Source organism: Diadema antillarum, unplaced genomic scaffold (assembly GCF_040938485.1).
Source record: "Diadema antillarum isolate AM-2024a unplaced genomic scaffold, OU_Dant_1.0 seq00001365_RagTag, whole genome shotgun sequence".
Lineage (NCBI taxonomy): Eukaryota > Metazoa > Echinodermata > Echinoidea > Diadematoida > Diadematidae > Diadema > Diadema antillarum.
In genome coordinates, this window is record NW_027272127.1 from 782,725 (window position 1) to 809,438 (window position 26,714).

At 38.5% G+C, this 26,714-nt stretch overlaps 1 protein-coding gene across 1 annotated transcript in view; it reads right to left on the reverse strand.

Annotated features, from left to right (window-relative positions):
* The window catches only part of LOC139708654 (coiled-coil domain-containing protein 33-like), a 30,849-nt gene extending 4,445 nt beyond the window's left edge, over nucleotides 1-26,404 (reverse strand). The window contains exons 1-16 of the mRNA XM_071620590.1: nucleotides 26,137-26,404; nucleotides 25,384-25,616; nucleotides 24,509-24,715; nucleotides 23,819-23,964; nucleotides 22,502-22,662; nucleotides 21,975-22,084; nucleotides 20,415-20,608; nucleotides 19,631-19,751; nucleotides 14,790-14,925; nucleotides 13,937-14,070; nucleotides 12,797-12,868; nucleotides 11,907-12,116; nucleotides 6,163-6,326; nucleotides 4,188-4,435; nucleotides 3,179-3,267; nucleotides 2,274-2,463 (exon numbers count right to left, since the gene is read on the reverse strand). Coding sequence (XP_071476691.1) covers nucleotides 2,274-2,463; nucleotides 3,179-3,267; nucleotides 4,188-4,435; nucleotides 6,163-6,326; nucleotides 11,907-12,116; nucleotides 12,797-12,868; nucleotides 13,937-14,070; nucleotides 14,790-14,925; nucleotides 19,631-19,751; nucleotides 20,415-20,608; nucleotides 21,975-22,084; nucleotides 22,502-22,662; nucleotides 23,819-23,964; nucleotides 24,509-24,715; nucleotides 25,384-25,616; nucleotides 26,137-26,404 — 2,683 coding nt within the window. The remainder of the gene's footprint in view (nucleotides 1-2,273; nucleotides 2,464-3,178; nucleotides 3,268-4,187; nucleotides 4,436-6,162; nucleotides 6,327-11,906; nucleotides 12,117-12,796; nucleotides 12,869-13,936; nucleotides 14,071-14,789; nucleotides 14,926-19,630; nucleotides 19,752-20,414; nucleotides 20,609-21,974; nucleotides 22,085-22,501; nucleotides 22,663-23,818; nucleotides 23,965-24,508; nucleotides 24,716-25,383; nucleotides 25,617-26,136) is intronic.
* Nucleotides 26,405-26,714: the final 310 nt, after the last annotated feature.

The window sequence follows — 26,714 nt, forward strand, 5'->3', positions numbered from 1 at the left end:
ATTTAATATAAAATGTCAATGAACAAAATCAGATTGTATTACATGTTTCTTTTTTTCTGAACATGGGTGCAAGTATATCAATATGCATTATTCAACTTATTTTATGCTTTTGCCACCCAGCGGGATTGTGATGATTTCATGAATTATTTCGACTGTAAACTCTCATATTTGCACCAGGAGAGGCAAGTATATCAACATGCATTATTCAACTTATTTCATGCTTTTGGCACTCAGCGGGATCGTGATGATTTCATGAATTATGTCAGCTGTAATCTTTTACTATTTTACGGGTATTTTACGCTGTTGGTACCCAGCGGGATTGCAATGATTTCATGAATTATTTTGGCCGTAAACTCTCATCATGTTTGCACTGAGAGGTTGAAAATACGTTCTTTATCTTCTCCAGAAAATCTCTTTGCATTTTGTACATGCATTCTTGAAAGGTACATGACAGGGTTGAATTCCTGATCCTTTTTTGCACCTACATGTATCTCTTCCTCATAGTATTGGACCATTCTGAAGAAATTAAAATATTAATTTGTAAACTACAGTGTAAAATGATAATGAACAAAATAAGATTGTATCAAACTCTTGTGTTCATTACTTTTTCTGAACATCGGCACAAGTAGAGTACCATGCATTATTCAACTCATTTTATGCTGTTGGCGCCTAGTGGGATTGCGATGATTTCATGAATTATTTCTGCTGTAATCTTTTAAGCAGTGCATGTAGGTCTACACGCCAATGTTTTCTAACCAGCAAAACAACTGGAAGCCGGAATTAAAATGGAAAGGATATGATGAGCCACACATGCACACTAAAAAAATATTCTTCCAACTTCTGTCACTAATATGATTTATTGGATGAAAATTTTTTTGAATGAGTATTTTTTTTCCATGTTACGATTGGTTTAAGCTAATATCAAGTATGTGTATCTCGCAAAAAAAAATCAAAACAAATCAAATGATTACTTATGTTCAAAGACTGAAGAACATTGGACGATTTTTGCGTGTCTTATCGTATGGTGTATAAGAAAACATGGAAAGAACGACACTCGGTTATTTGCCACTGATAACGGAGGATAAAGATGGATAACGGCGGGACGACTAAGCCTAGTATGTTTGCTCCCTCTTCCCGTTTCAGATATACAGTAATTTATGTAGAGAGACAGCATGGGGAACACTACAATGCACATATTATGTGTTTACGTACATACAGTAATGCACGCTATGTGTTGAACACAGACTCTGCAGAGCAGGAAAGATGTACACACACAAGGACAGTGTGAATTCGGTTTTCAATATTTCATTTGCCGCCCGTTGAAAATGAGCAAGCAGCAGTAAAAGAAATGGAACCTTGTTGTATCCGGTCAAACTGCTTGATTATGTTTTCCTTTATCATGATGAAGTCTTCTCGTCCTGCAGTGATAGCGCATGGACTTTACTAAAAATTTGTACATAAATACAACTTTTGAAAAGATGGTCTAATTCCCTCAAACTTCATTGATGTGTTCTACTAATATTTCTGCATTCACTGAATCTACATATAAACTTGAGGTAATTTCCCCCTTTAAAAATCCACTAGAATGGGGATACAAAGAAGTACAAAGGCTGGCTTGGCAAAGATATATTCGAGAATCCCAGTAACGAATCATGTACAGTTTTATATCTGATCTCTGCGTACCTACACACATAACCAAAGAATCTTGACTGGAATTGACCATTACAATATGACTGCACACTTCAATGCACATGGGCGGTGAGTTGGCTCAGTCGGTAGCGCATCTGCCTCCAACCCAAGCAACCCGGGGTCTATACCTGAGTCTGGACTGAGCAATGCTGTGTGTAATCATACCATCCCCTTTAGCAAGAGGCAAAACACTCTGTCCCTCAGATAGGACATAAAATGGAGGTCCCGTGTGTGAGAGAGTCACAACTCATGCACGTAAAAGATCCCGCTTCATTCATTGATCGCAAAGAGCAGGGCGTTCAACCCAGTGAAGTGGTCCCACCTCACATCCAACTGGACCCCATGGAAGACCAGCGTAGTGTAGCTGAATATGGGCTATTCAGCCATTTTTTCAGATGGAAAACAAACAAACAATATTCACGGACTGGTGGTATTCATGATTTTCGAACATAACTAACCCGGTTGTCAGCAAATGAATTGGGCCACCCATGAAACCTTACGTTACCAGGGCTTTAATGCCAGCCTCACTCCACAAAAAGAGAATAATATTATATCTCCTGAATCTCCCTGTGTTAGATTCTGACCTTCTTTGAAGGAGACAGATTGTTTGGTCTGCCTGCTCTTGAGGGCTCTCTCCATCTTCTCCAGCGCCTTCTCCTGCTCCCGACACGTCCTCTCCAGTTTCTTCACCTTGTCCTGCCGCTCCTGCAGAAGCCGAGACTGCGAGGCGGTCGCCTCCTGCTGCTCCAGGTACTGCTTCTCCCGATCGTTATGCTGCCATGGCGACAGACATGAATTCATCACGTACTTACACTTTACACATACCAGGGTAACAGTTTTGATCTGGTTTGTTGGGTTAGTTCTATTCGTTTTTGTGTGTAAACATGCATTTTTTGAATTGCACACTTGTCACAATAAACAAAAATTCTACACCTTGGATACTGATTTTTTTCCCCCTGTTTTATCAGACATGGATCTTACATATCCACTATTGAAATGTGAACCATCCTTATCAAACACAAAAACACAATATTTATATAACAAACATGTACAAAAGTATCTGCCACATATACAAAATAAAAAATCAACAATATTCAATGGTGTCCTCTCATTAACTGACTGCATACAACATACTGCATACGCCATATATTTCGCGAGTCTAAATTTTCGCGAATCGGGAATTCCCTACGATTTCGCGAGTGGTTAAATTCGCAATCGTGGAGTCCTGTACTGAACGGAGAAGAGTACACGCGTACGTCACATTCACATCGGCGATCAGAGTCAATATTTTCGCGTGCCTTTAATTTCGCCAATAGCACCTGACTCGCGAAATTCGCGAAAATAAAAACCTCGCGAGATATTCGGCGTATACAGTACACAAGAAATAACAGCCAGAAAACTCCAAAGACTAGCATGCATTATCATTTGGAACATTAACTCGAACAGAATCTAGAAGAAGGCAAAACAGTCAAATTCAAGTTGCATGTACCTTTATGAGTTCATTCTGTGCATGGAGAAGTTTTTCCCTGTAGTTTGCAGCTTCTGACACCTGCTTTGACAAAGCCCTTTTCAAGGTCACTGTAAAATAAGAAACAAAGAAAAAAATAAACAACAAATACAGTTGTAAAGACATTGGTGGAGTCTGACAGTTGTCAGCTGTTCACATATCTTACTAACAGTGTGTCCTGTCAAAGGGCAAATCAAATATCTGTTATAAAGTGCAGTTCATTTCCAGCTTTCGACAGCTGGGTGTGGAAGAAGATGGACACTCCAAAAATCATGAATAACTTGCAGTCAACATCATTCTATGTCTGTGAATGAATTTGATACACTAGCGCAATCCTACATAAAAGGTGTCGCAAGATGGTCAACAGAGAGGGTAAAACCAAATGTGTTTGCGGCAAAATAAATGAATTTATGTCAAATATTACCATTCTATTGGGTACCTAATTTTTAAAAAATTGCTCAAATGCAACAAGATATGTCACTTTAACTCATTCGCACCACAAAAACTGCTTTGACAATATTCAAAGGGCAAGTTCTACAAAATATATGTGTTACAGAAAGAACGATATAAAGAAAATTCAACATATTTTCACTTTTCTAGCATTATAAAAGTGCACTTGACTTGCTCTTTCAAAATGCAGGGGGAATAATATTACCCTGCACACATATATCAATAACAAGTTGTGGGAATGTGTACTTTTCATTTAAAAAATATTTATATCTTAATATCTTTTTTTTTTATATTGTTCTACATATGTGACATCACGAACTGTAGTAGTCTTCTCATCCAGCAATGGCAGCACTGAAAACTTAAAAATTCATAACTTTTGAATGGTCTGTCTGATTTTCCTCAAACTTTCACTGATTTGTTCTATTAATATTGCTGCATTCACTAAATCCATACATATATTTTTGTAAACATGTCCTTCAATTCAGTATGTTTGTGCATGTGAATATGTCAATGGAGGACCCCAAGGCCCAATCCCTCATACCATATTTCTCCAGCATCTCCGCCTTGCTCATCCCTTCCAGCTTGGCGTCCGTCACCATGGCGCGCGTCGTGTCCTCGTACATGTTGGCCTGCTGGCGCAGCAGCGAGTTGTCCGCCTCGAGCCTAGCGAGGGCGTCCTGCAGCTGCACCACCTCCTCCCCCATGCGCTTCATGGCCTGGCGGTAGCTGTCGATCTCCCGCTGCTGTGAGTCTATGAGGTTCATTAGTGTCTGGTCGTTGTGCGGCGCACTGCTTGATGGCGGTTTGGCTCTGGATTGGGTCAAGGGATTCAGAGCGGAGGGGGCATTTCATATACTGTATACGCCGAATATTTTGCGAGGTTTTTGTTTTCGCGAATTTCGTGAGTCCGGTGCTATTCGCGAAATTAAAGACACGCGAAAATATTGACTGTGATCCAAATGTGCATGTGATGTATGGGTGTTCATTTCTCTGTTCAGTTACATCACTCCATGATCGCGAATTTAACCACTCGCGAAATCATCAGGAATTCCCGATTCGCGAAAATTTAGACTCGCGAAATATATGGCGTATACAGTAGCTGTTCTTAAAGTTACGAACGACTTAAGAACGACTGGGGATCAGTTCTTGTGCTAAATTATTGAAATTCTGAAAAATATAGCACATCAGAACTGATCATCGATCGTTCTTAAGTTGTTTGTTACTTTAAGAACAGCTTTATGAAACACCCCCCTGGTAAGATCTATACTTGCAGTAAGCAAATCATCTCCCAAGAGTCGATCCAGAAGGGAGACGCATTTGCCGTTTTGTGTGTTCAAATGCACAGATAAGCATGAAAACTGTGAGGTAAATATACTACTATTTGAAGGACAATGGGGAAAAATGACAAGGAATTGTACGACCAAAGGGCTGGGGTTAGTTTGGGTTAGATAACTTGGATTTAAGTTCAAATTATGTGATTTATATCAATTTACATTTCACTGACAACTTATTCAAACTTGGTCTTGTATGGAACAAATCTAGTATTCGGTGGCCATCCCTGAAAACTTAAAGAAAACTATGATGAAAATTCAGGCACTTATTCAAGTCACATACTGTATACGCTATAATTTTTGCGTACATAAATTTTCGCGAATTGCCACTGTCACACATTTTCGCGAGTGGTTTAATTCACGATTGGGGGACCAGAGAAAATATTAAGTGGCAAAGAAAGTGTGAATTTTCAACTTACTAGCAAATAAAAAACATGTTATTGTGTTTTATTTTGCCGAATAAATGGCCTAAATTGGCCTCAATCAATCAATCAAAAAAATAAGAATGATACTAGTTATACACTGCATGAAAAAAACTTACCAAACTCTGCGAACTAGTAAGTTAGAATTAAACATTTTTGAAGTGGTTTAGTCCATCGCGCTAGATTTCTGACGAGTGGTCCCCTTGGGATAATGGATTGGCTCTCTACAGTATTCGTAAGTACACATGGACGTGCGTAAACAAGCTTAGCCAGTATGGTCTGTTCGGTAAGCCGTGACATGGTATACTAGTACTGAAATGTTTGTATCATCAAGGCAAGGGATTCATTTTCGAAGATAATATTTTTGTGTGTTGTTAATTTCGCGAATAGCTCCCGCCTCGCGAAATTCGCGAAAATAAAACCCACGCGAAATATATAGCGTATACAGTATGTCATTTTGCTATGGTTAGCTTTTGGCACACTAAAAAAATATCATCATCTATTTTAATTTCATTCATGAAGGTACACGAGATGAGTCATAGAGCACCAGTCGATGAAATTATTAGGAGAGACGATCAGATGAGAACTCCATCAACTATGCTGTATTATTCATGGACATGTATGCATTGCTTTGTTTGTTCATCTTTGATGGTTGTTTGATTTTTTGGTAATTATTATTATTGTGTGTTGTTTGCTTATTTGTTTGTTTGTTTGTTTGTTTATTTGTTTGTCTGTTTTGTGGGTGGTTCAATTTGCAACTTACGGGGGCGTAGCTGCAGCAGGCGGTGGAGGTGGCATCCGGGTCGGTATCAGTCCCTTGGTGGAGGGGGCGCTCCTGTCCGACGGCTGCACCAGCCTGTCCCGTGGGTCAGACTCCAGTAAGTTCTGGATGGCATCCCTGGGAGGCAGGCCGCCATCATCTAGAGGCTGGGTGGAAACCATGCACAACAAACAGACAAATAAAGAAAATCATTCAAAAAAAAACAAACAACAACAACAACAGATACATACGTACATTTGTACATACATACACAAAATCCTAATACATATTTACTATTCATTTGTATGTCCATACATGAAGTTGCAGTAAGTGGTGACAACGTCCAGATTCTATTAATTGGCATCAAGTTTGGTCGTCGTTGACTTGGGCAGGAATGCTCGGCTCTTTTTTTTTTTTTCCTAGCGGCTGTTTGTAAGGCGTGGTCTATTTCTAAAAAGTTTGCAGCAAAGCAGCATGCATTTGATGGATAAGAAGACTGCATCAGGGGCTCTTTCGCAAAGAGGTTTGCAATCATTGAAAGTTTAAGTTACATTGACTGCCCTTGCCCATGTAATAACTCAACTCTCAGGTACTGCAAAAGCAAAATACTCATGTGAGTAATTTTTGTGCTCCATTAGGTAAGAGGAACTTTATAAATATGAATTACACAGAATAAAAACATAAAACAGATTTTTTGCATGGGTGACTTGTCAAATACAGCACTTAAGACAACGTGTGAAATATGAGGAATCTACACAAAGGCATTGCTTGTAGGGTGCATATAGATTCCCAGAGGTTATATTACAAGCAAAAAAAAAAAAAGAAAGGGGGGTAGCATGCTTTTACTTTAGTGCTAGTTTCTTGTGTGAAATACACTTAAGAATTTCCAATTTTACAATACAGTAATTGGTTGCTGACAAACTTTTAGCTGCAATTTGTATTTTACAATTGTTGCAAAGCACTTTATGAAATGGGCCCAAACTTTTACAATCCTCTGAATGAAGCAGAACTTTGCAACATGTGAGCACTTCTACTACATTACTGTCAAACCATAAAATGCTCATACACTGCAGGTACAAACAAGCTAGATACCATCTTACTTTTCATAATGTCTTAAAATTCAGAGAAACTTTCACATGATTACTGCTCAGCAGTTATCAACATACTGCCATAAAATGTTACTTTATAGCATATATTTAAAAAATTTCAAGAAAAAAATGCTTCATTTTTTAAATGTTATCATTATCTCATTTATCTGCTACCCTATAGCTTAAATATGGGTGTACTGTCAATCACAGTTGCACCACCAGTAATGCTACTCTCTCTATAGTCTTTACAATATATTGCATTATATAGAATATACATGAAACAAGAGCAATAATGGTGAGACCACATCACAGTTATATTTGAGCTTGTCTGCTTCATAACCCATTTAAAAATATATTTTTGCATGTGCCAAATCCACAGTAAATTGAATTGTCAAAAAGAAAATGTCTTTCTAAATGTCAAAATCCATAAATCAAGCCATTGCTACGTACAGTGTACATGTATATGCAGCATTGCTTGTACAATGTGCATTTCAGGATACTATGTACTATGATTTATGGTCTGGACGAGTTTCCAAATGAATCCTCAAACAATTTCAACCATATGATACCAATTAGGAATCAGTTACTCAGTATCTTCCAGAGATGCAACACATCTTGTGCAATATATCCATCACTGTAAATTACACATTTGGCTTGGATCAACAATACAAAAAGCTTGAACAGAAGTTTTTGTTTCTATTACATGAAAATATAAGAAACAGCTTGAAGACATCTGTCAGAAATACAATGTATTAGAAGGGATACATATTGATATAGATTATTGATAACATAACCCTAGCCATACAATTAAGTTTTAGTTTGATAAAATGATAACAATGTATTAATTGGCTCTTCAAAGACATGACAAAGACTGTTATGACTAAAGGAAAATAATAAACACAGAAAATGTAGTTTATGACATGTACATTGTATACTACATGTTCTATACATGTGTACCATTACCATTAGACACACAATCAATTGGCAGAGTCCATCTTCAGAATAAAAATTAACAACTCCCATTAAACTACTCACAGAAAACACCAAAACATGCATGGACTAAATAATGCTCAGACACTAGCTCGCCTGCATGAGATAAGCGTGGCATCTACACAGTATACATTCCCATTACTACTATATTAAATTGCACATAGTACTCACTTCCAAATCTGCTGTAAATGGTCTGTAATATGCCCCTCCGCTCATACTCTCAAAACAAATGCAGAGCCAGTTTAAAACATGCTATCTAAAGCTTGTCAATAGCAGCATAGTAGCTTCCGACAAATTCTCAGCTTAAAGCTTGACAGTGAGTATTAAGTTGAGTACAAGAGTATGGTTTTCCATAGTCCCATGCTACAACATCATGAACAAATCTAGCGCAGCTTCAGTACACACTCGACAAACACCCTTGGCCCATATACAGTGTTTTCAGCGCGGTGATAATCTTTGGTTCAAAGAAAGAGTAGGGAAGAAAGAGAGGGACAGGGAGGGAGAGAGAGAAAGAAAGAGCAAGGATCAGTGCCCCTTTTGCCCTCTCAGTGGATACACCACAGAAGCAATAAACTCCCTGCTGTTTACACACTACCCAGGCAACCAAGCAAGCAGGACTACTCCATTATTCTTACAGGGGTGTGGTCTCACATTGTACCAAGGAACAAATCTACCATGAGTGCCATGTATAGTGAATAAGTTACCACCTATCTTGTAAATCAGTAAAATAGTATTCCAATTTTTTTTTTAAATAACAAAAAGCTGCTTGTTACAGTAAAAGAATGATGAGCTAGAAGCCAAGCTTTTTGATTGATTGCTAAGGCTGGAGAAAAGTTATCAACGGATGAACATAGCCACCCCTACTAGTAAATGAAAGCTCCCGATCTTCGTCAATCTGGGAGCAGGTGCTTTCTGTGAATAGGCAAAGACCATTGTATTGATTTCCATACCCTCACATCCTGGCCTTTGCACTGATTTACAAATCACAGTTACAATCTTTTCATGAGTGTGCTTATACGTCATCATCAGTGGCTGACATTTCATCAATTATTGATTTCTTCTTTTCTCTATTTCTTTCCTGCAATCAGTGCCTATGTCAATTGCTGGCAGATGCGTAATTATGTGTTCTGTTCATTTGATTAACTCTTTCTGAGCAAATGAGGATAAATGTACACAAATTCCACACATGTACGAATGGGCAGGAAATAAAAGTGATAAACAAAGGGTTAAACATAGTTTACTCTACATTTCTATGGCAGTGATTATACACTACTCTACTGAAAAATAAAGATTGAGATGGAAGTCATGACAGTGCAATAAAGAATACTTTCCAATCATATACGTAGAGAAAGTTTCAGTGTAGCTGGTAGATAAAGTCAGTTTTGAGTCCATTCTCTATCTTTCAAATGATTTAAGAAAGATACCATCCTGTGCTTTCAGGTTTCTGATCATATCACCATGAAAAAAATCAAAACAATGTGTACAACTGTCAATGTATGCTCAATTTGTAACGGTATCAAATAATTACATGTGTGGTACATTACATTTTCCTTGTTTTCAATTCAGTGAAAGAGACAAAAAACATAAAAGAAGCCTTTTTCAAAGAGGTATCTACTTTGAGGTATGAGCTTTCTTCATTTTTTTTTTTAATAAACATTCTGTACAGTTTTACTATTCATTATGTCATAAACACTTATTTGAATTACCACCAAAAAAAAAAATACAATACAAATATTAAGGTTATCAAAAATATTAAAAAATAAGATAACAGCAAAGACACCATGCTCAACAGCAGAAAACAAACATTCTAAAAACAGGTCTGGAAAAAAAGCAAAGCTTTTTAACATCCCATTCTGGATACTCCTCTTTGAAGTTACTTATTTAAAAGGGGATGTATTACTTTTAAAGCAGAATTTTTCCTCATGTGTAAATTTTTGCACATTTCACACAACACAGAAAAGCAGGAAAATAAAGGCATGGACATTTCTTGCTTGTTACATGTTATGTTATTTCATATTTTGATTCTGCCAGTAAATTGAAAACACACAAAATTCATCTTACACTGCGGAGTGAAAAAAAATATTACTTGTGCTAAAGTTTCCACTGATCAAAATTAGGTAGTGACCAGAGCTAGCTAACAAGTATTGCTTGTTACATCTCCCTTAATGCTGCTGTATTCAGCACTGCAATTTGACTCTTTGTCTGGCTACTGTTCTGGCTACTGGCTACTCTTATAAAAGCAGAGCTCAGTACATTTGAGCACTTGAACATTTGGGCATTTGAGAACTTGAGCTCGAGGAAAACGATAATTTCAAATTGATGTAATGATATATCTGAAGAAAAATTACAATTGAATGCTTTTCACATCATTCCACAAAACAAAACACCCCAAAACCAACAAACAGAATGCAAAATACATTACCACTTCATTCATTCATTTTTTTTTTTCAGGGTGATATTTTAATAAGTGGTGCTTATGCAATCACTTGATACAACCATTTGAAAAAAAAACAACCTTCACAAAAGACTTGTGGATTTATTATGTCATAGACCTGTCAATCAGATGGTGTGAATAGTAACAAAAAACAAACAAACAAACAAACAAATGATGACAAATAGTCCTTCCTTCTCCAATGGTACAATGTACTAGGTTGATACTGTTTACCGACAATCACTTTTTATGTGGGGCAAACCAAAAGGGTGCACATTATACCCTCATTTTCTGGTGTGGGTCATGTGAGGGGTGGGCTACTTCCCTGGGTTTTCATCTTTTTCTTTGTAAAGCGGGAGCTTTTACAAACATGAGTTCGAAATTCTCACAAATATAGGACCTCTGATTCATGTCCTACACGAGGGGCAGAGCGTTTTGCTTTTTAGTAGTGATCAGGACGGTATAATTACATACATATAGTAGCATTGCTCAGATAGAGTCATTGAGATTCAAACATACAAACAACCTGATTGCAAGGCAGACACTCCACCAAGTGAGCTACATCGCAATCGATAGCACCGCAATGTCTCAATTCAATACTCAAACAGGTAAATGGGATTTACATTGTGGAAAAGCTAGATTCTAAAACATCAACAAACTGTAGGAGACACACTTTCATACACCAAATTCTGGAATACAAATCTCTACACACACAAGTGATAACATCACCATGATTCTACAGGCACCCTTGTAGATATATGCACTATAGTGGACACTAACAGAGTGAGAGCAATTCCATGAGAGCTTTCATATTTAAAAAAAAATTCATTGAACGATTAATACTTGATTGCAAGGTAGTAAAGGTTAGTAAGGGAAAACACATTTTCAAGTATTCTTTGAGTTAAAAAGCCAATTTTCGGGTCTAAAATAAACTTCCAATGTGTGTTTGGATTTATCTTACATGGTTGGTAAGGAAGCATTTAAATTCTTATAACTACCATACGACCAACAGCTTTAAGTCCCCTCTAAAGGAATACAGAACAAGGATAAAGTGCCCTGCCGAGAGGAACACACACTGCTCCCTGTGGACATGATCCGGGAACCTTTCAATTGAGAGCTCATGGTCTTATCCACTGAGGCAGGGTGGCTCCTTTAAAATATGCAGATTATCAATATGTGATCAAAGAGAAAAAAAAAATATCACTTTGACACATCAATAAAAGAATCACATCACTTACCTGTATTCTCCTTGCAGTAGGAATGACTGGAGCATAGAGAGGTATAGGTGGTGGAGTGGTTGGTGGTGTTGTAGGGGAAGGTCCTCGCTTCAAACCCTCCTCAGTGGGCACCACTGGGGGTAGGGCCGGAAACTCTGGTTCCGGTGACACAAACCCATCCAGAGTAGGCAGGTTCTCCAGGTGGGACACTGTCGCCTGAGAGTCGGGAACCTGACAGTTTGGAGACCAAGAAAATGTTTGACAGCATTTTATATTGTAACATAGTCACAAAGCTGATGATATGTACACGTAAAACTTATTGATATCTTAAAAACTATCAAAAACATGAAGAGGACCTCATGTGCAATAGAGAGGATTACACTATACTGTAAATTAACGTAGCAAAGCACATGCTAATTTAATCACGCGCAACTTTTCAGCTTTTCATTTTCACATTTCCCTACCTCTGAATATTTCTTCATTCATTCAAATGTTTCATCATTATTCAATCCCCTACTGCATATACTGCATATAGCAGAATTTTTTTCTAGATACCATATATCATGTACTGTATACGCTGTTATTTTCGCAAGGGTTAAATTTTTGTGAATTGTATGAATTGATATTGGACTGCAAATTTAACAACCCGCAAAAATTGCCCCATGCACTAGAGTAATAGAGCATTTACTATATCCTTGATGTTAATTTGCAAAAACAATATCTCACAAAAATGTCCATGACATCCTCATTCGCAAAAATATCTGTTCGTGAAAAAAAAAACCCTAAACACAGCTTATACAGTAAGTATGCTATGTGTGTATTTGTTGTCTGTGTCTAGGTGGCTGTGTGTATTAAGTGAGTGTGAGTGTGTGTGCTATTTGCTCTCATATACTTGTTGCTTCATGGCTTACCTTAGCTGTCAGGAGCCTGAGCACCAGCGAGAGAGTTGGAGTCTGTTTGGAATGACACGGGAACCTAGAGGCCTGTGAAAGGGGGGCAGTAGAGAACATAGCAATACTTCATATTCAAGAAAATCAGTTCAGCATTATGAAACATTGCAAAATCCAATAGACAATAGAACTCATCTGTCAAGAATTCCATTGCCACTATTCTGCAACTAAACATGACTTGAGGACTGTCTTGCATATTACATTGTATGTGCATGTCAGCATTTATGTCATATAATTGTCCAGTATGATATGTTAATGTTGCCAAAGGTATTGTCATCACATTTTCTTTTCGTACAATACTGAACTGCAATCTTCTGTACAGCCACAATGTAGATTTGCTCCACTAATAGTATTTTACACAATAGTATTAAATGCTCATTTTGAATTGTTGATTGCACAAACTACATCATATTAAGGTTAATTCTCAGTCCATTAAGAGAAACCAATTTTCATTATCAGTCAAGGAAAATATCAATGAATGAGACTGCAAAGAAAAATCTTGTTAAATCTTGCTTGTACTTATTTCATCCAATGTCTTATCATTTCTCCCCCTCCCCCCCCCCCCCCCCCCCCAAAAAAAAAAAAAAAAAAAAAAAAAATCAATATTCTTTACCAGAGCAAATCTTTGCAAAAATACTTTCTGGTATGTATTACCTCCACTCTATCTTAAAGGCATAATTTACCATTTGCAGATGAACCCCCCCCCCCCAAACATTAGTGCTTTAGAATAGTTCTTTAGGGATAGAAACAACCACTGTAAAAATTTAAATCCATATAATCGATATTAAGTATTGTTAAATACACAAAATGTGAACAATAGCTATAATCAAAATGTTTCCAGACTAAACCGTCTACAGTTATGGTGATTGAGAAAAATACTGATATCTCCTTATATTTTGGGCTGTACTGCAAAAATTTTTTATGGTAGGATGTTTTGTGATACAACAGACCTACACATGTGCATTAAATGTGATATCTTGAACATTTTTTAAATCACTGCTCCCAAAGGTAAATAGGACCTTTAAGATCACAAGATGACCTAAATGAACCAAAAATGTTTACAAGTCCTGACCCACACACAAATGGTCTTCATTCTCTCACCTGTATGGGTAAGTGGATGACCCTCACACCATTTCTGCCCCTCTCATCCGTCAGGGCGTTGTACACTCTGTTGTCCAGCAACACCACAGCGAAGCCGAGTGGGTGGTGTGGGGACCAGGCTTTACCATCAAAGGCTACATGGTAGAGATAGGGAGATAAGAATAAACCTCAATTATGAAATACACATATGATGGACATGAAAACTGGCTTTATTGGCATAGGTAGAGTGTACTGTAGTAGAATGTGAAAAAAAAAAAAATATTGTTTCAGAACAATTTGCCTATGAATGAATACAAGTTTGGTGACAAAGCAATAATTTAGGTCTACAATGAAAAAAGAAATATATGGTAACATATCAAAAGAAACAAAATTTGCACTGGTTATGCCATCATATTTCATTTCTATAAAAGAAGATATATATCATTTAATGCACATTTTTAAAGAATAATTAAAAGAGAATGATATTGGTCATTTTTCAAATTCAAATTTTTAATACAATCTTTACATTTCTTTGCCAGTTATTCCTCTCCTTTAAACTACACCATGGACAAAAGTGGACACTTGTTTATACTGAATAATAATTATCCAGCCGTCTCTGCACAAGTTTGCAATCTACTTCCACATATTTTCACCGCACATGATTTAAATATCATCAATTCCCATACATCCCTATCCATTATCTACATCTTTTATGTTCCATTACCAAATATTATTCATTCCAATAATACTCTAAACATCTTCTGTCCTATCTTTTCCCCAAATCAACATCATTCACTCTATATCCTTCCACCCTTCACCCCCTCCCCCACACACACATCTCTCTGTCTGTCTGTCTGTCTGTCTGTCCACTCACCAGAATTTGTGTCATAGAGTTCAATGACAACTGCAGCGGTGCTGACAAACATGGACGCCACCTCCCTCGTGTCGCTGAAGACAAATGAATGATTCCACAACGGATGGATGCTGTTTGAAGCATCTGACAGCCAGAGCTGTGGAAGGTGTTTAGTGGAAGATGGTCACATGATGCAAATCTCTGGTTCTCAAAGATTTGACAAATCTCATCAAAACATCAGGGTGCCTAAATCCTTTCTGATCATTATTTCCTAAGAGGGAAGTTGTATCTACCCATGAATCTAGTTGCTCATTCTAATATTCATATCTTCCTTTTACTTGAGATCAATTATGAGAGGATTTCTGCATGCTCGCCATGAATGATGTTTCATAATCTCATAAAACTAGAAATATCACTGAAGGTGATTAATACCCCCGCCCCGTGACGACAGTCTTACCCAAGGAATGATCTTTCCTTGATCTTCTGCCATTTAAATGCCGTTACCATGGCAACGCAGCTTCCGACACGTCCGAAAAATATGTCTTGCACATCTTCCCACCAAGACTATTGTGTGTGCCACATTTCATAAGCTTTTGTCAAAAACTGAGGAAGTAGTTCAATCCACAAGATCTTTCCTTGATCTTCCGCCATTAATATGCCGTTACCATGGCAACGCAGCTTCCGACACGTCCAAAAAATATGTCTTGCACATCTTCCCACCAAGACCAATGTGTGTGCCACATTTCATGAGCTTCAGTCGAATACAGAGGAAGTAGTTCAATCCGCAAGATCTTTCCTTGATCTTCTGCCATTTATATGCCGTTACCATGGCAACGCAGCTTCCGACACGTCCGAAAAATATGTCTTCAACATCTTCCCACCAAGATCAAGGTGTGTGCCACATTTCATAAGCTTTGGTAAAAAAACTGAGGAAGTGGTTAAATCCGCAAGATCTTTCCTTGATCTTCTGCCATTAATATGCCGTTACCATGGCAACGTACTTTCAGGTACTGTCAAAAAATGCGTCTTGCACATCTACAACCAAAGGCATACATCTGTACCAAGTTTCATGGAAATTGGGCAAAAACTGAGGAAGTAGTTTGCAACACAAAATTTTCCATCATTTTGGCTCATAATATGTGAGCTGTTACCATGGCAACATACTTTTTGTCACTGTCAAGAAATGTGTCATGCTGACCTATATCCTAGGACAAACATTCAATATGAATTCCATGAGAATTGGAAGAACACTGATGAAGCAGTTTTGCCATGAAGCATTTTGCCCTATATTTTACCAATAACATGCCGTTACCATGGCAACGCACTTTTTGCCACTGCGGAAATATGTGTCTTGCACATTAACATATTCAGATGAACATCTGTACCTAATTTCATAAAAATTGATCAAAAACTGTGGGAGGAGTGCGCGACGCAAGATTTGTACCCATTTTTGCCCATAATATGCGGTTACCATGGCAACGTACTTTTGGGTACTGTCAAAAAATACATCTTGCACATCTACAACCCAAGGCACACATCTGTGCCGAGTTTTATGGGAATCGGTTGAAAACTGAGGAAGTAGTTCGCGACGCAAGATTTGCAACGGACCGACCGCCCGACCGACCGCCCGACCGACCGCCCGACCGTCCGCTGATTCCTATATACCCCCTTCAAACTTCGTTTGGCGGGAGTATAAAAAAAAAATCACACCTAAGCATGTTCCCTCTCCCTCTAATGACATCATGTTGGACTGTTTGATACTATCTGCTTACATCCATCGGGTTTTAAAGGTGAACCACAAGGGGGTCAAAATTTGTTGTCCATTTCAGGTTTGTACTTAGCTGCCTATTTCATTGAGTTTTCTCCCAGGTCCTTGTGTAAAGTGAAGCAGAGACCCTCAATGACTTGGGTCCTGACTCTACCAATGCATCAAATCTACGTAACCCAAGAGACAGTGTGCTTGCCTCTTGGTAGAGGAAATTGTATGCTCATGCAAAACACTGTAGGCTCAACGGATCCTCTGGGAAATACTCCAGATACCTTGCATGTCAGTATCTATTGCACGATCAACTACATGTAAAACTTGGTCCATCTGTATCGACTTATGATGTTCAAACAAGATCTTGCCTAGAGTCATCAAAGATATGACTATTAAACTACACACACACACAAAAAAAAAATACTATATGTCATAGACAAAATGCATTTCATGTTTAAAGTAGGCCCGCACAGAAATCTAAATTATGCATAAACCAGGGTCATATATACCTCATTATAACGAGGAAGTACCATAGATTCCACCTAACCATGTTTCGAATTCACCTAGAAACGCTTACCAATGATAGGCCCTTCTTAATAAAACGAATAACTAGTTTTAATAAAGCCAGAGAACAGCTCGTTTGTACTCTCAGCGGGGAGATGACGTCACCGTGATGAGGCCTCGATCTTATGCGAGAGAGCGAGAGCGAGCTAGCGCTAGCTAGCGTATAGCTAGCTGTATACAAAGCCAAGCTAATACGTGTAGGATGCGAAGCCGACTAGACTTTCTTGTTGAAAATGGCAGAAGGTACCTCTGACTTGGATATCGAGGACCTCATTTTGGAATGTGATCCAGATTCAGAGGATTCGTTTGATGATTCGGACTCTTAAGATAACGACCATGGGGAGAAAAGGCGAGTACGACGAAGATGAAAGTGACGTCGAAGGATCATCAGGCAGTGCAGGTGCAGTTGAACGCCAGCCTGTACCGTATCAAAATGAGCCTCTTCCTCGCAATCCCGCCGTGGCTGGCCGGGTAGTGGAGCGTGAGAGAGATGGCGACGAAGGCGCGGGTGAAATCGATCTCCGCAGTAGACTTGACCCAGCTAATGTTCAAAATTGGTAAGTTTTAGCACCATTTGTGGCAGATTTCATATCAAATTGAATAATGTGAAATGTGAGTATGTATTAGCCCAGCCACAGGCCATCAACATGAATTTGGGAAAGTATCAGAGTATAGAGACCTTTCAGTTTCAGTTCAATAGAACTAGAACAAGATTCAAGAAGTTCGATTGTGAGATTTTGAGTTTGGAATGAGAGCAAGGGCCTAACTGTTAGCAATTAAATTAGCATGACTTTGTCTGAGCTAGGGCCTAACTTTTTAGACTATGCCAAAATGGGGAAATTAGCAAAGGTAGTTTTGTTGTTGAATCAAGATATCTGGCCTCAAAATGCATTTTTGATTTGGATTTACCAATTAATACCCCTTGATTTTTTAACGTACGCATACAGGCCTTAATTGCATAGCCAAAAGAAATAGTACAGTATTGTAAGAAATTTAAACCAATAATACCCCACCCCCCCCAAAAAAAAAAAAATATAGTAAACAAAAGGTCAAAACGTACAAGGAAATATGTAAGAAATTCACACAAAAATGCATGAGACATATTAATGATACTGATTTTTTCCCTGTAACTATTTGTTTGAATGTTAAAACGACCTTGGTGTTAATACGACCACCATGAGATTTATCTCGACCACAAAAACATTGAAAATCCATAAAGCAGATACCTTACCTGCAAAATTCAGCACAGAAACAACAGGGCCTGCAGCACAAGGGCCTCTAGCGGCAACGCTAGACCTTGGAGTCTGGACTTTCGTCTGGACTTTCTTCAAGTTCTGGCAGCAGGGCTAGGGCCATTCGGGGTATGTATTGCATACGAAACGTTTACGCTGTGCCTATTATTAGCGCTGTGCACGTACAGCTGTCGACGGAGCGGCGAGTAGAATCTTCTCGGTCCTTGACTGCTCACTAGTCCTAGTCCTAGTTCTAGTCTAGAGTCTATATGTACTGAGTGCCGTTTTCTTCTAACTAGGCGTAAACCGTGATTGCCGTTGACTATTTTTTGGATTTATATTTTAAGAATCACTCAGTCCTCATCTTCGTTAGATAGTTTGAACTGTGATGTCGAACCATTAACTATCGCTCATCATCAATGCATAGTTAGTGCAACGTTACTTTTTTTACACACAGTTTTCTATGGGCAGCATGTTCGGACAATGATGCCAATTTCATTTTGCATATCTGGAATATTCCCCACAAATTTGATCTAAATAAAAAGCTTTTGAAGAGATTCCTTTTAAAAATTAATAAATATTGTTTAACATGTTTATTTCAGCTCCATATTGCAATCTTACTAAATAACAGTTTTTGCAGTACTTCGTGTGAGATTTCATCAGTAAATTGACATGTGTAGAACCTTTCTAGTTCGTTTTGCTAAAGTTAGCACATATTTTCTGTTGGTGCAAAAGGGCCGATAACAATATTTGAATAGCGGAATAGAGATGGCCGTGTGTAAGCAAAGGCTTACACAGAAATGAAATAAAATCACACAAAAGAAATATCAAAGATTCATTTTCTTGTGATCTTTATTGATTGCATTTCATATAAACAGAAAACATCATCCAGGTGAATAGGTATAATGTTCCCACAAACGAAATATCGCTGACGATTGTACACCGGTAAAATAATGACTTACTGATATCAAAAAGCTTGAATTTCCACGGAAATGTTATATTACTTTGAAAATCCCGTAGTTTTAAATCAGAACTTTACAGTGACAGATTTGATTTTACTAAACTTCCGAGTTTCCTGACGATGAGGCGATCGCGAGCAGAAAAACATAGATCTACAGTCTAGCAATGCATATCACATGCATGCAGCTAGCTAGCTGCAGCGTGCGCGTGCAGGCTCGATACGGTGACGTCACATTCATAGCCTTTTCCAGATCGACTCGCTCCGTGTCTGGTGCCTGCCCTGAGTTGTCCGAGAGAGGGCGATTCTTTATGCGGGCCTACTTTAAAGATATATCTTGTTCTCTCACCTGTGCATAGCCCTGATGTTTTCCCCTTCTGGACGTCAGGAAGGAAGAGATATGGGGAACGGGGCACTCCACGGCTAAGGGCTGGAGACTGAGCATCTCAGTGTGGTCTCTGAACGCATCCCTAAGAAAAAAGAGGGCCACGCCCAGATGGAAAGGTCAAAGGTCAATTTTTTTTCAAGGGTCTATGGAAACCACGGACAATTCTGTCCATGGTTGATATCATACAGCACCTACTTTTGAAATGTGGCGAATGACGAATGCACATTTCTAAATCATCATTGATACTTTGTAATAGACTTGAAGTCATATGATATGATTATATTCCAACTATGTATCTTTACAGGTTCAGTGTTTGTAGCAAATGTATGCAAATTCAATATCACAGAAAAAAAGAAAGAAAAAGGTTTCTGGTTGTTGTTTTTCATTTCCATGATATTGACTTTGTCTCCAGTAAAATAATCTGTCTTCTTTGGAGATATTGTGAAATCAAATTTAGAGTGCTATGAATTCAGCAAATATCCTTGTTTGTACAGCATATTGCAGCATACACATGAAAATAACAAATACCTAGTAGTCCAGGTGTAGAAATGACTGCACTCATATTTAATCAGCCTTGTAGTGATTACCCTTTGAGGACGAGTCCCGAGTATACTTGGGCAAGTGTCTATGGGAAATGCATGTTGTAGCAAAATCAGTCCATCCTCACCAGGTTAAAGAGCTCTCTAAAATTCATTTACCAAAGAACTTTACGAAGTGACTGGAAGAGTTTGAAGTCAAGGCTCACCTGTAGTTCTGGTAGTCTGGTACAATCTTGGCAACGGCCATGACTGAGCCAATGTGGCTAGCCAATGGCTTGTCCAGGGACACTAGTCTGACCTCCAGGCCAGAAAAAGAGAAATCGCCATGATCCGGCAGAGAGCTTAGTTTGCGGTACACAGATGCAAAGAGATGAAGTCCATTTGGCGATGACTGAGTTGTCTTCATGCAATCAGAGAAAGGAGGAAAATTGAAAGATGCAGATCAAAAATAAGAAAGCATAAAACACTTATTTATAATCTGCTTTCATCTACATAGGCAGACACTATTCTTAAGAACTCCCGGTTGCAACTCTAACAACCAATAGACTTTGCCGCATGAAATGTGATATATCTTTAAACCTATTCCAACTGGGGGGGTCAAATTGACCCCCCTCCTCGACATTTCGCGCCACGATTCCGCAATGCGCAAAGATTTTGCCGCGTCGTTTCAAGACTTTTTTCATTGAAGTCTCTCGCATATTTTGAGACCAAATTTGCGACGTCCAGGTACACTGTTCTGAAATTACGGAATGTTTTGCATATGCATGTCAACCCGAAAACAGCTCAAATTCATGATATCGTGTGCAAATCCAATGCAAATTGTGTTTTTTTGTTAAATTGATATAAATTAGATTATTTCAACTTTTAACCATTGAAATTGATCAATTCTAATGTAGTTAAGCTTGAAAAAGTGCCTGCAACAAATTTTGGCAAAAAACAATAAAAAACAAAAGGCCGAAAAAACAGTAAAATACATAAGAAATTAACAAAACAGTAAAAAACAAAAGAAACTGATTTTGATTTTGCTATTTTTTTACAAGAAAATTGTTTGATGTGTCTTGAGGAACTCTGACACAAAAATTTAGCGATCCTTCAGTCACTTTAATGGAGTTATAGGTGAAAATATGATTTCATGCGTAAATTTGCATAATTAATTTACTAAAAATAGAAAGCCAATATTTTTCTATTGTATCACCATGTAATCTTGTAGTTGACATCCGGCTCTATCTTCAGGCAAAATTTTGCGGCGATCACGCCATCGGCGGCCGAGATCTGAAGTTGACCCCCCCCCCAGTAAAAACTTGGTCTCAAATAGCCCAGTTAAAATAGGGTAAATGTCCTTATTATTTCCTTCTCGCAGCAAGTTTGCTTGCACATAGGTGCCTACTTCTTGAATCATTGCCAAAAAGCGAACTTCTGGCCTTTAACCTTGGCTTAGTGACCTTAACTTTTGGCCTTTTGACCTAAAACCAAATCAATTACCAGTAATCTTTGTTCAAGTACACATACATGGAATACAATTAACATCCCCTCATGACAAACAAAAAGTTACATGATGTGATTATGCCAGCAGGATAAACCAGGAGGAGCAAACAAAACAATGCGTGGATCATCATTTTATGGCAAATGGCATACAACAATGGGGCATATGACAAAGGAAGGGATGAAAGCTTAGAAGAATGGTTACAGATGCTCTATGGAAAAAAAAAATCACAACCATTTACTGCATTGTGTAACACTCTCATTTTGTTGTTGTTGTTGCCTACCTGCACCAGGTCAAGATGGTACTGGTGGAAAGGCTGCAGGATGGAGACTGGAAGGTCAAAGTTACACATTTCAAACTTTGATGGCTTGTCAACAATCTTCAGTTGAAGCACTGGGTGGGAGGAAAAAAAAAGGCCATACATTGGTGCTAGTGACAGCATACTTGTGTGTGTTTACAATGTAAGTATGTGTATTACTAAGTTGTGTGTACGTTCACATATGCACCCTCACATACATACATGCACACAAACATACAAACATACATACATGCACACAAACATACAAACATACACACAAATATCTATTTTTTTCCCCTATACGAATACACAAATGGATTCATATTTATCTCTACCCTACCTCAGTTTCATTACTTCTTTTTTTTTTACCTCAACAAAGAAAAATTAAGAAAAAACAAACAAACATAATGCGTCTGGGAATACTTCGATCATGGCGGAGGCATAAACAGTATACATGAAATGACCCAATCCAGAATGAGCTAAGAAAGACCAGAGTTCTCTGGAGAACCTACCAGCATCCTTCTCCGGCTTGTCACCGGTCACTGGTCCCATTCTAGGGTAGATGACATCCTCCCACAGAGGACTTGTGGTGAAGTTCAATGTGGAATGAGTGCTCTGCCATGCTTCCTTGTTGGATGGGGTCGCCTTCTGCTTCCCTGGCACGTGTATCTTTCTGTCAGGTCAAAGGTCAGGAACAATGAAAGGATGACATACAATTCCCATTTATAAGTTAGGCACAGAACAAAAGAAAGCTCTTATTCCATTCGAAGGAAAGTCATCACAAAGCGCATTACCATATTCCAGCTAGTATTATGTTGTACTAAGAACAAACATTTGACAAAATAATACAAACAAAACAGAAGGAGTTGAAACTGAAACTCAATTCACCTACAGTTATCATTCAAAAATTACAAATCGGTAAATGTTGTGTGAATTGATGCATCACATGGATCAAATACAAGCACAAAAACTACCAACAAGACCATGAGTAGTGTAAACATGGAATATGGGTGCTGAACAATTGTAATAATTTTGCCGTAGACTGAGCTATCACAGAAGCAACAAACATGCAAAACTTTTGTAGGAATATCATTAAATGTTCAGAAATACTTTCAAATTATCGTAAACAAATCAATTTTACTGACATTGGCCAAGCACTAACTAAATCATTCACATGAAAGTGTCCACTGCTCAAGCATATTATCATAATAAATTGTAAACATAATGATGGTCACAGCATATGCATGTGATTAATTTGTGCAAGTGGGAGCAAGTAAAGGTGTTCACTGACCCTGCATTGACATGATGATTTGAAGGTCTTTAGTCAAGTTTCTATGGGTCCAGGGCAATTACCCATTAGGCAATTACCCCAGACCCTTCCCCTGACCCTAACCCTAAATCATGAACCTAAACCTAACCCTAACCCAAACTCTAACCCTAAACCTAATCTTTATTCTAACCTTATCACTAACCAGTATTTAGCCAGAGAGTAATTGCCTTCAGGGGGTAATTGCCCTGATACGGTTTCTATCTTTACTGGATGGGGACAAGTTGTGATTTAGGCTCTGAGGTGAAAGGATGCAAGGCTGGAAGTGCTTTTGTTTATGCAGATAGCATTTGCAGCAACTCTTATAAGATGAACCTTTCAGTCTTAAATCACCTCAGGTGGAATCCTATTTTCTTCCTTTCCGTACAACATGTGACATAGAACTTGGCGAACTGTTGCAAGGTGCCTTCTTACAACAATGCACTCACGATCAGAAATGCCTCTGAACAGCTGTGCAGGGTATACATTTCTTCTCATCCTCCGAGTGCCTCATACTACTTACCCTAGAACGTAAGGCCTTGGTGCTGAGTGGTTGGGGAGAGGGGCGAGTCCACTGGCAGCATGGACAATGACTTCTATCTCTTCTTGCTTGGGACGGGCTACCAGTCCAGAGGGACCACTCCGTTCTCTCTTCTTGGGCACCTCCACCTGCAACCACAGCATTGTGATGATGTAATGTGAGAGGGTTCAGGGTAATTGAGTAAGTGACATTAAAAATGTTTTATTAATGGGGAAATTGGAAAACCAATTGAAGTACAGAGAAAATGAAAATATGGAAAGGGAAATGTATACTCGAAACTTAAATTGTCAAACCAGAAGGTAGAAATAAGATGATAGAAAATGAACACTTATTGGCTTAGATATTTCCAGTATTCCTCCACTTTTTTCTTTGACTGAGTTAAGAGAAACGAATAAATATTTTAAAGTTGAGTTTCTTATTTCACCAAAGCCTACAAAATTACTTAAGAATGTATGATGAAACTCATCATTGTAGAGTATGAAATTTGGATGGTGTCTGCAGAAAATTTTGACACTAGTTACTGTGACAGAAGCATGCATTCAAAGTTACATCAGTCCAGATAATCACCCTTCATAATCCAAAGTCATGGTTCAGCAGCCTGTTAGTTGGAGAGACAAGAACTACACTTGAATCTGGGCAAATGAAATCATGATATGAATGAACAATACTTACCACCGGTGGAGGTGGTGGAGGGGGTGGGGTGGGTTCTTTGGGCTTTGGCTCTGGCTCTGGCTCCGGTTCCGGCTCCAGGTCAGGTTGAGGCTCCACCTCGGGCTCTGGTTGTGGCTCGGGAGAGGGTGTGGGAACAATGTTTGGTGAGGGTACTGGAGTAGGGGTGGATGGATCTGGAGAAGGGACATTCTGCTGCCGAAGACTTGCCTGAAATAGCAGAAGAGGTAAATCACTGACATGCTTTGAAAACATCAACTTTGGATCAGATTGATAGCAAGAAATCTGCGGTCGTACACATTCACTACAACTTCCTCCAAAGAAGCTGTACAGGAAAACAGTGAAAGTGAAAGAATGAATGTCAAACCTCTGAGCACTCTGACAAGCCTTTAGTCAGCAAATGGTGTTAAATGCTTTGGACAAGTATATTATAAAAATATGAAAAACATTCTAATTTGTAATTCCATTTCAATCATGAGACAGAAGTATGGTTTCCATTTGACTGTTAATCATTGTTTAAGCTTATTAGAAGCTCTTGATGTGTAGACGAATACTGTATTGCGAATGTTTCGCAAGGTTTTTATTTTCACGAATTTTAAGACACACAAAAATATAGACTCTTATCTCGACATGAATGTGACGTGCATGCATACATATCTCTATCCAGTACTGTACTCCATGATTGCAGATTTAACCCCTCGCGAAATCGTTGGGAAGTCCAGATTTGCGAAAAATTAGACTTGCTAAATATATGCCGTATACAGTATTACGTCTGCAGTTTATAAAAGGATATATTATCATCATCATCACTGTTATGCAGTGAGAGGGTAGCTCCATCAATGGCCAAAATGAGAAGATATGTTTTCCCTCAAGCTTACCTCATACTTGACCTTCCCAACAAGCAGTGCTATGGATTCTTCCGTCAGCTGCTTCACAAGAAGAAGTTCACCCAACTGTGAATACACTTCATCGCTGGGAGCAGGAAGGCTGGAGTCCCCCGATGTTCTGGGATACACCAGGAAGGTGGACTCTCCTATCACAGCACTCTTTGACTTGTCATGGGCCTTCACATTGAGAGTAACTTCCTTTCCCTTTTCCTCCTGGCATAAACCTGCAACAAATTATTGCAATGACGATGATGTAAAGACAGTGATGATGACAAAAATGATAATGATAATAGTAGTTGAAGTAAAAGCAATAGTAGTACTACTGATAATAATGATGATCATTACATGCATCTCATACAAAGAAACTAAATTTTGTGTGTGTCATCAAATGATAGAAGAAATACAAAGAAAGGAGAATATGACAAGTCAGTAGCAATGTTATAACAACATACACCATAACTTTAAAGTCATCTGGAACATAAAGCTAACATAATGATGAATGCACTAAATATATACTGTATATGTATTTTTTTGTGTGCATTACCAGAGGCATCTATTTACATATTATATGCAGATAGGAAGGTATTGTTCATAATCATTGATTTTTATGCAATACCCTCTGTGCACACAAACCAGATTTTTTTTTTTTTTTTTTTTTTTTTTTACATCAAATGCAGTTGTACTCGTTAGCTTTTTTTAAATTGCAGCATACAGATTCTATTAATTACAATGCTTCACACATACCTTTAGGAAGATAAAATGTAATTACGGCATCTCTGAAATGGTAGACTTCTTCCACTCTTGAGGGAGATACACTGACAGTTTCTGTGGTGAATGTGTGGTTCTTCACTTCTTCCTCTGAGTCTCCTGACTGGACGATGACTTCATTCAACAAACTCCTATTCAACAAACTTGAGATGCTCAGTGTGAGGTATATTTCCCCAGGGACACTGAAAGAAGCACGACCCAGCTTTACTGAGAAGACACACGGGCTGTCTGCTACTGGCTTCATTTTAAATGGTGAGGTGTCTTCAAAGATTCATGAGGACAGCTGACATGCATTGAACAATTCTTCATAGGCATCTGGATCTGGAGAAGAAGAGTAGAACAAGTACTAGAGCTTTTTTTGTATTAGAAAAATTCACAAAGCATGACTTGCACTATAACCCATAAAATTTGCTGCATCGTCGGCAGGAGATGAGCCAAAGTATCATGCTGGCTGCAATGACACACAGCTCGAGTTCATCCCAGTATAGCTTCATGTACAAGCTGCTTCAAGGGCCCGCATCAAGGTAATAGGGCTGACCTATTTCAACTACAAA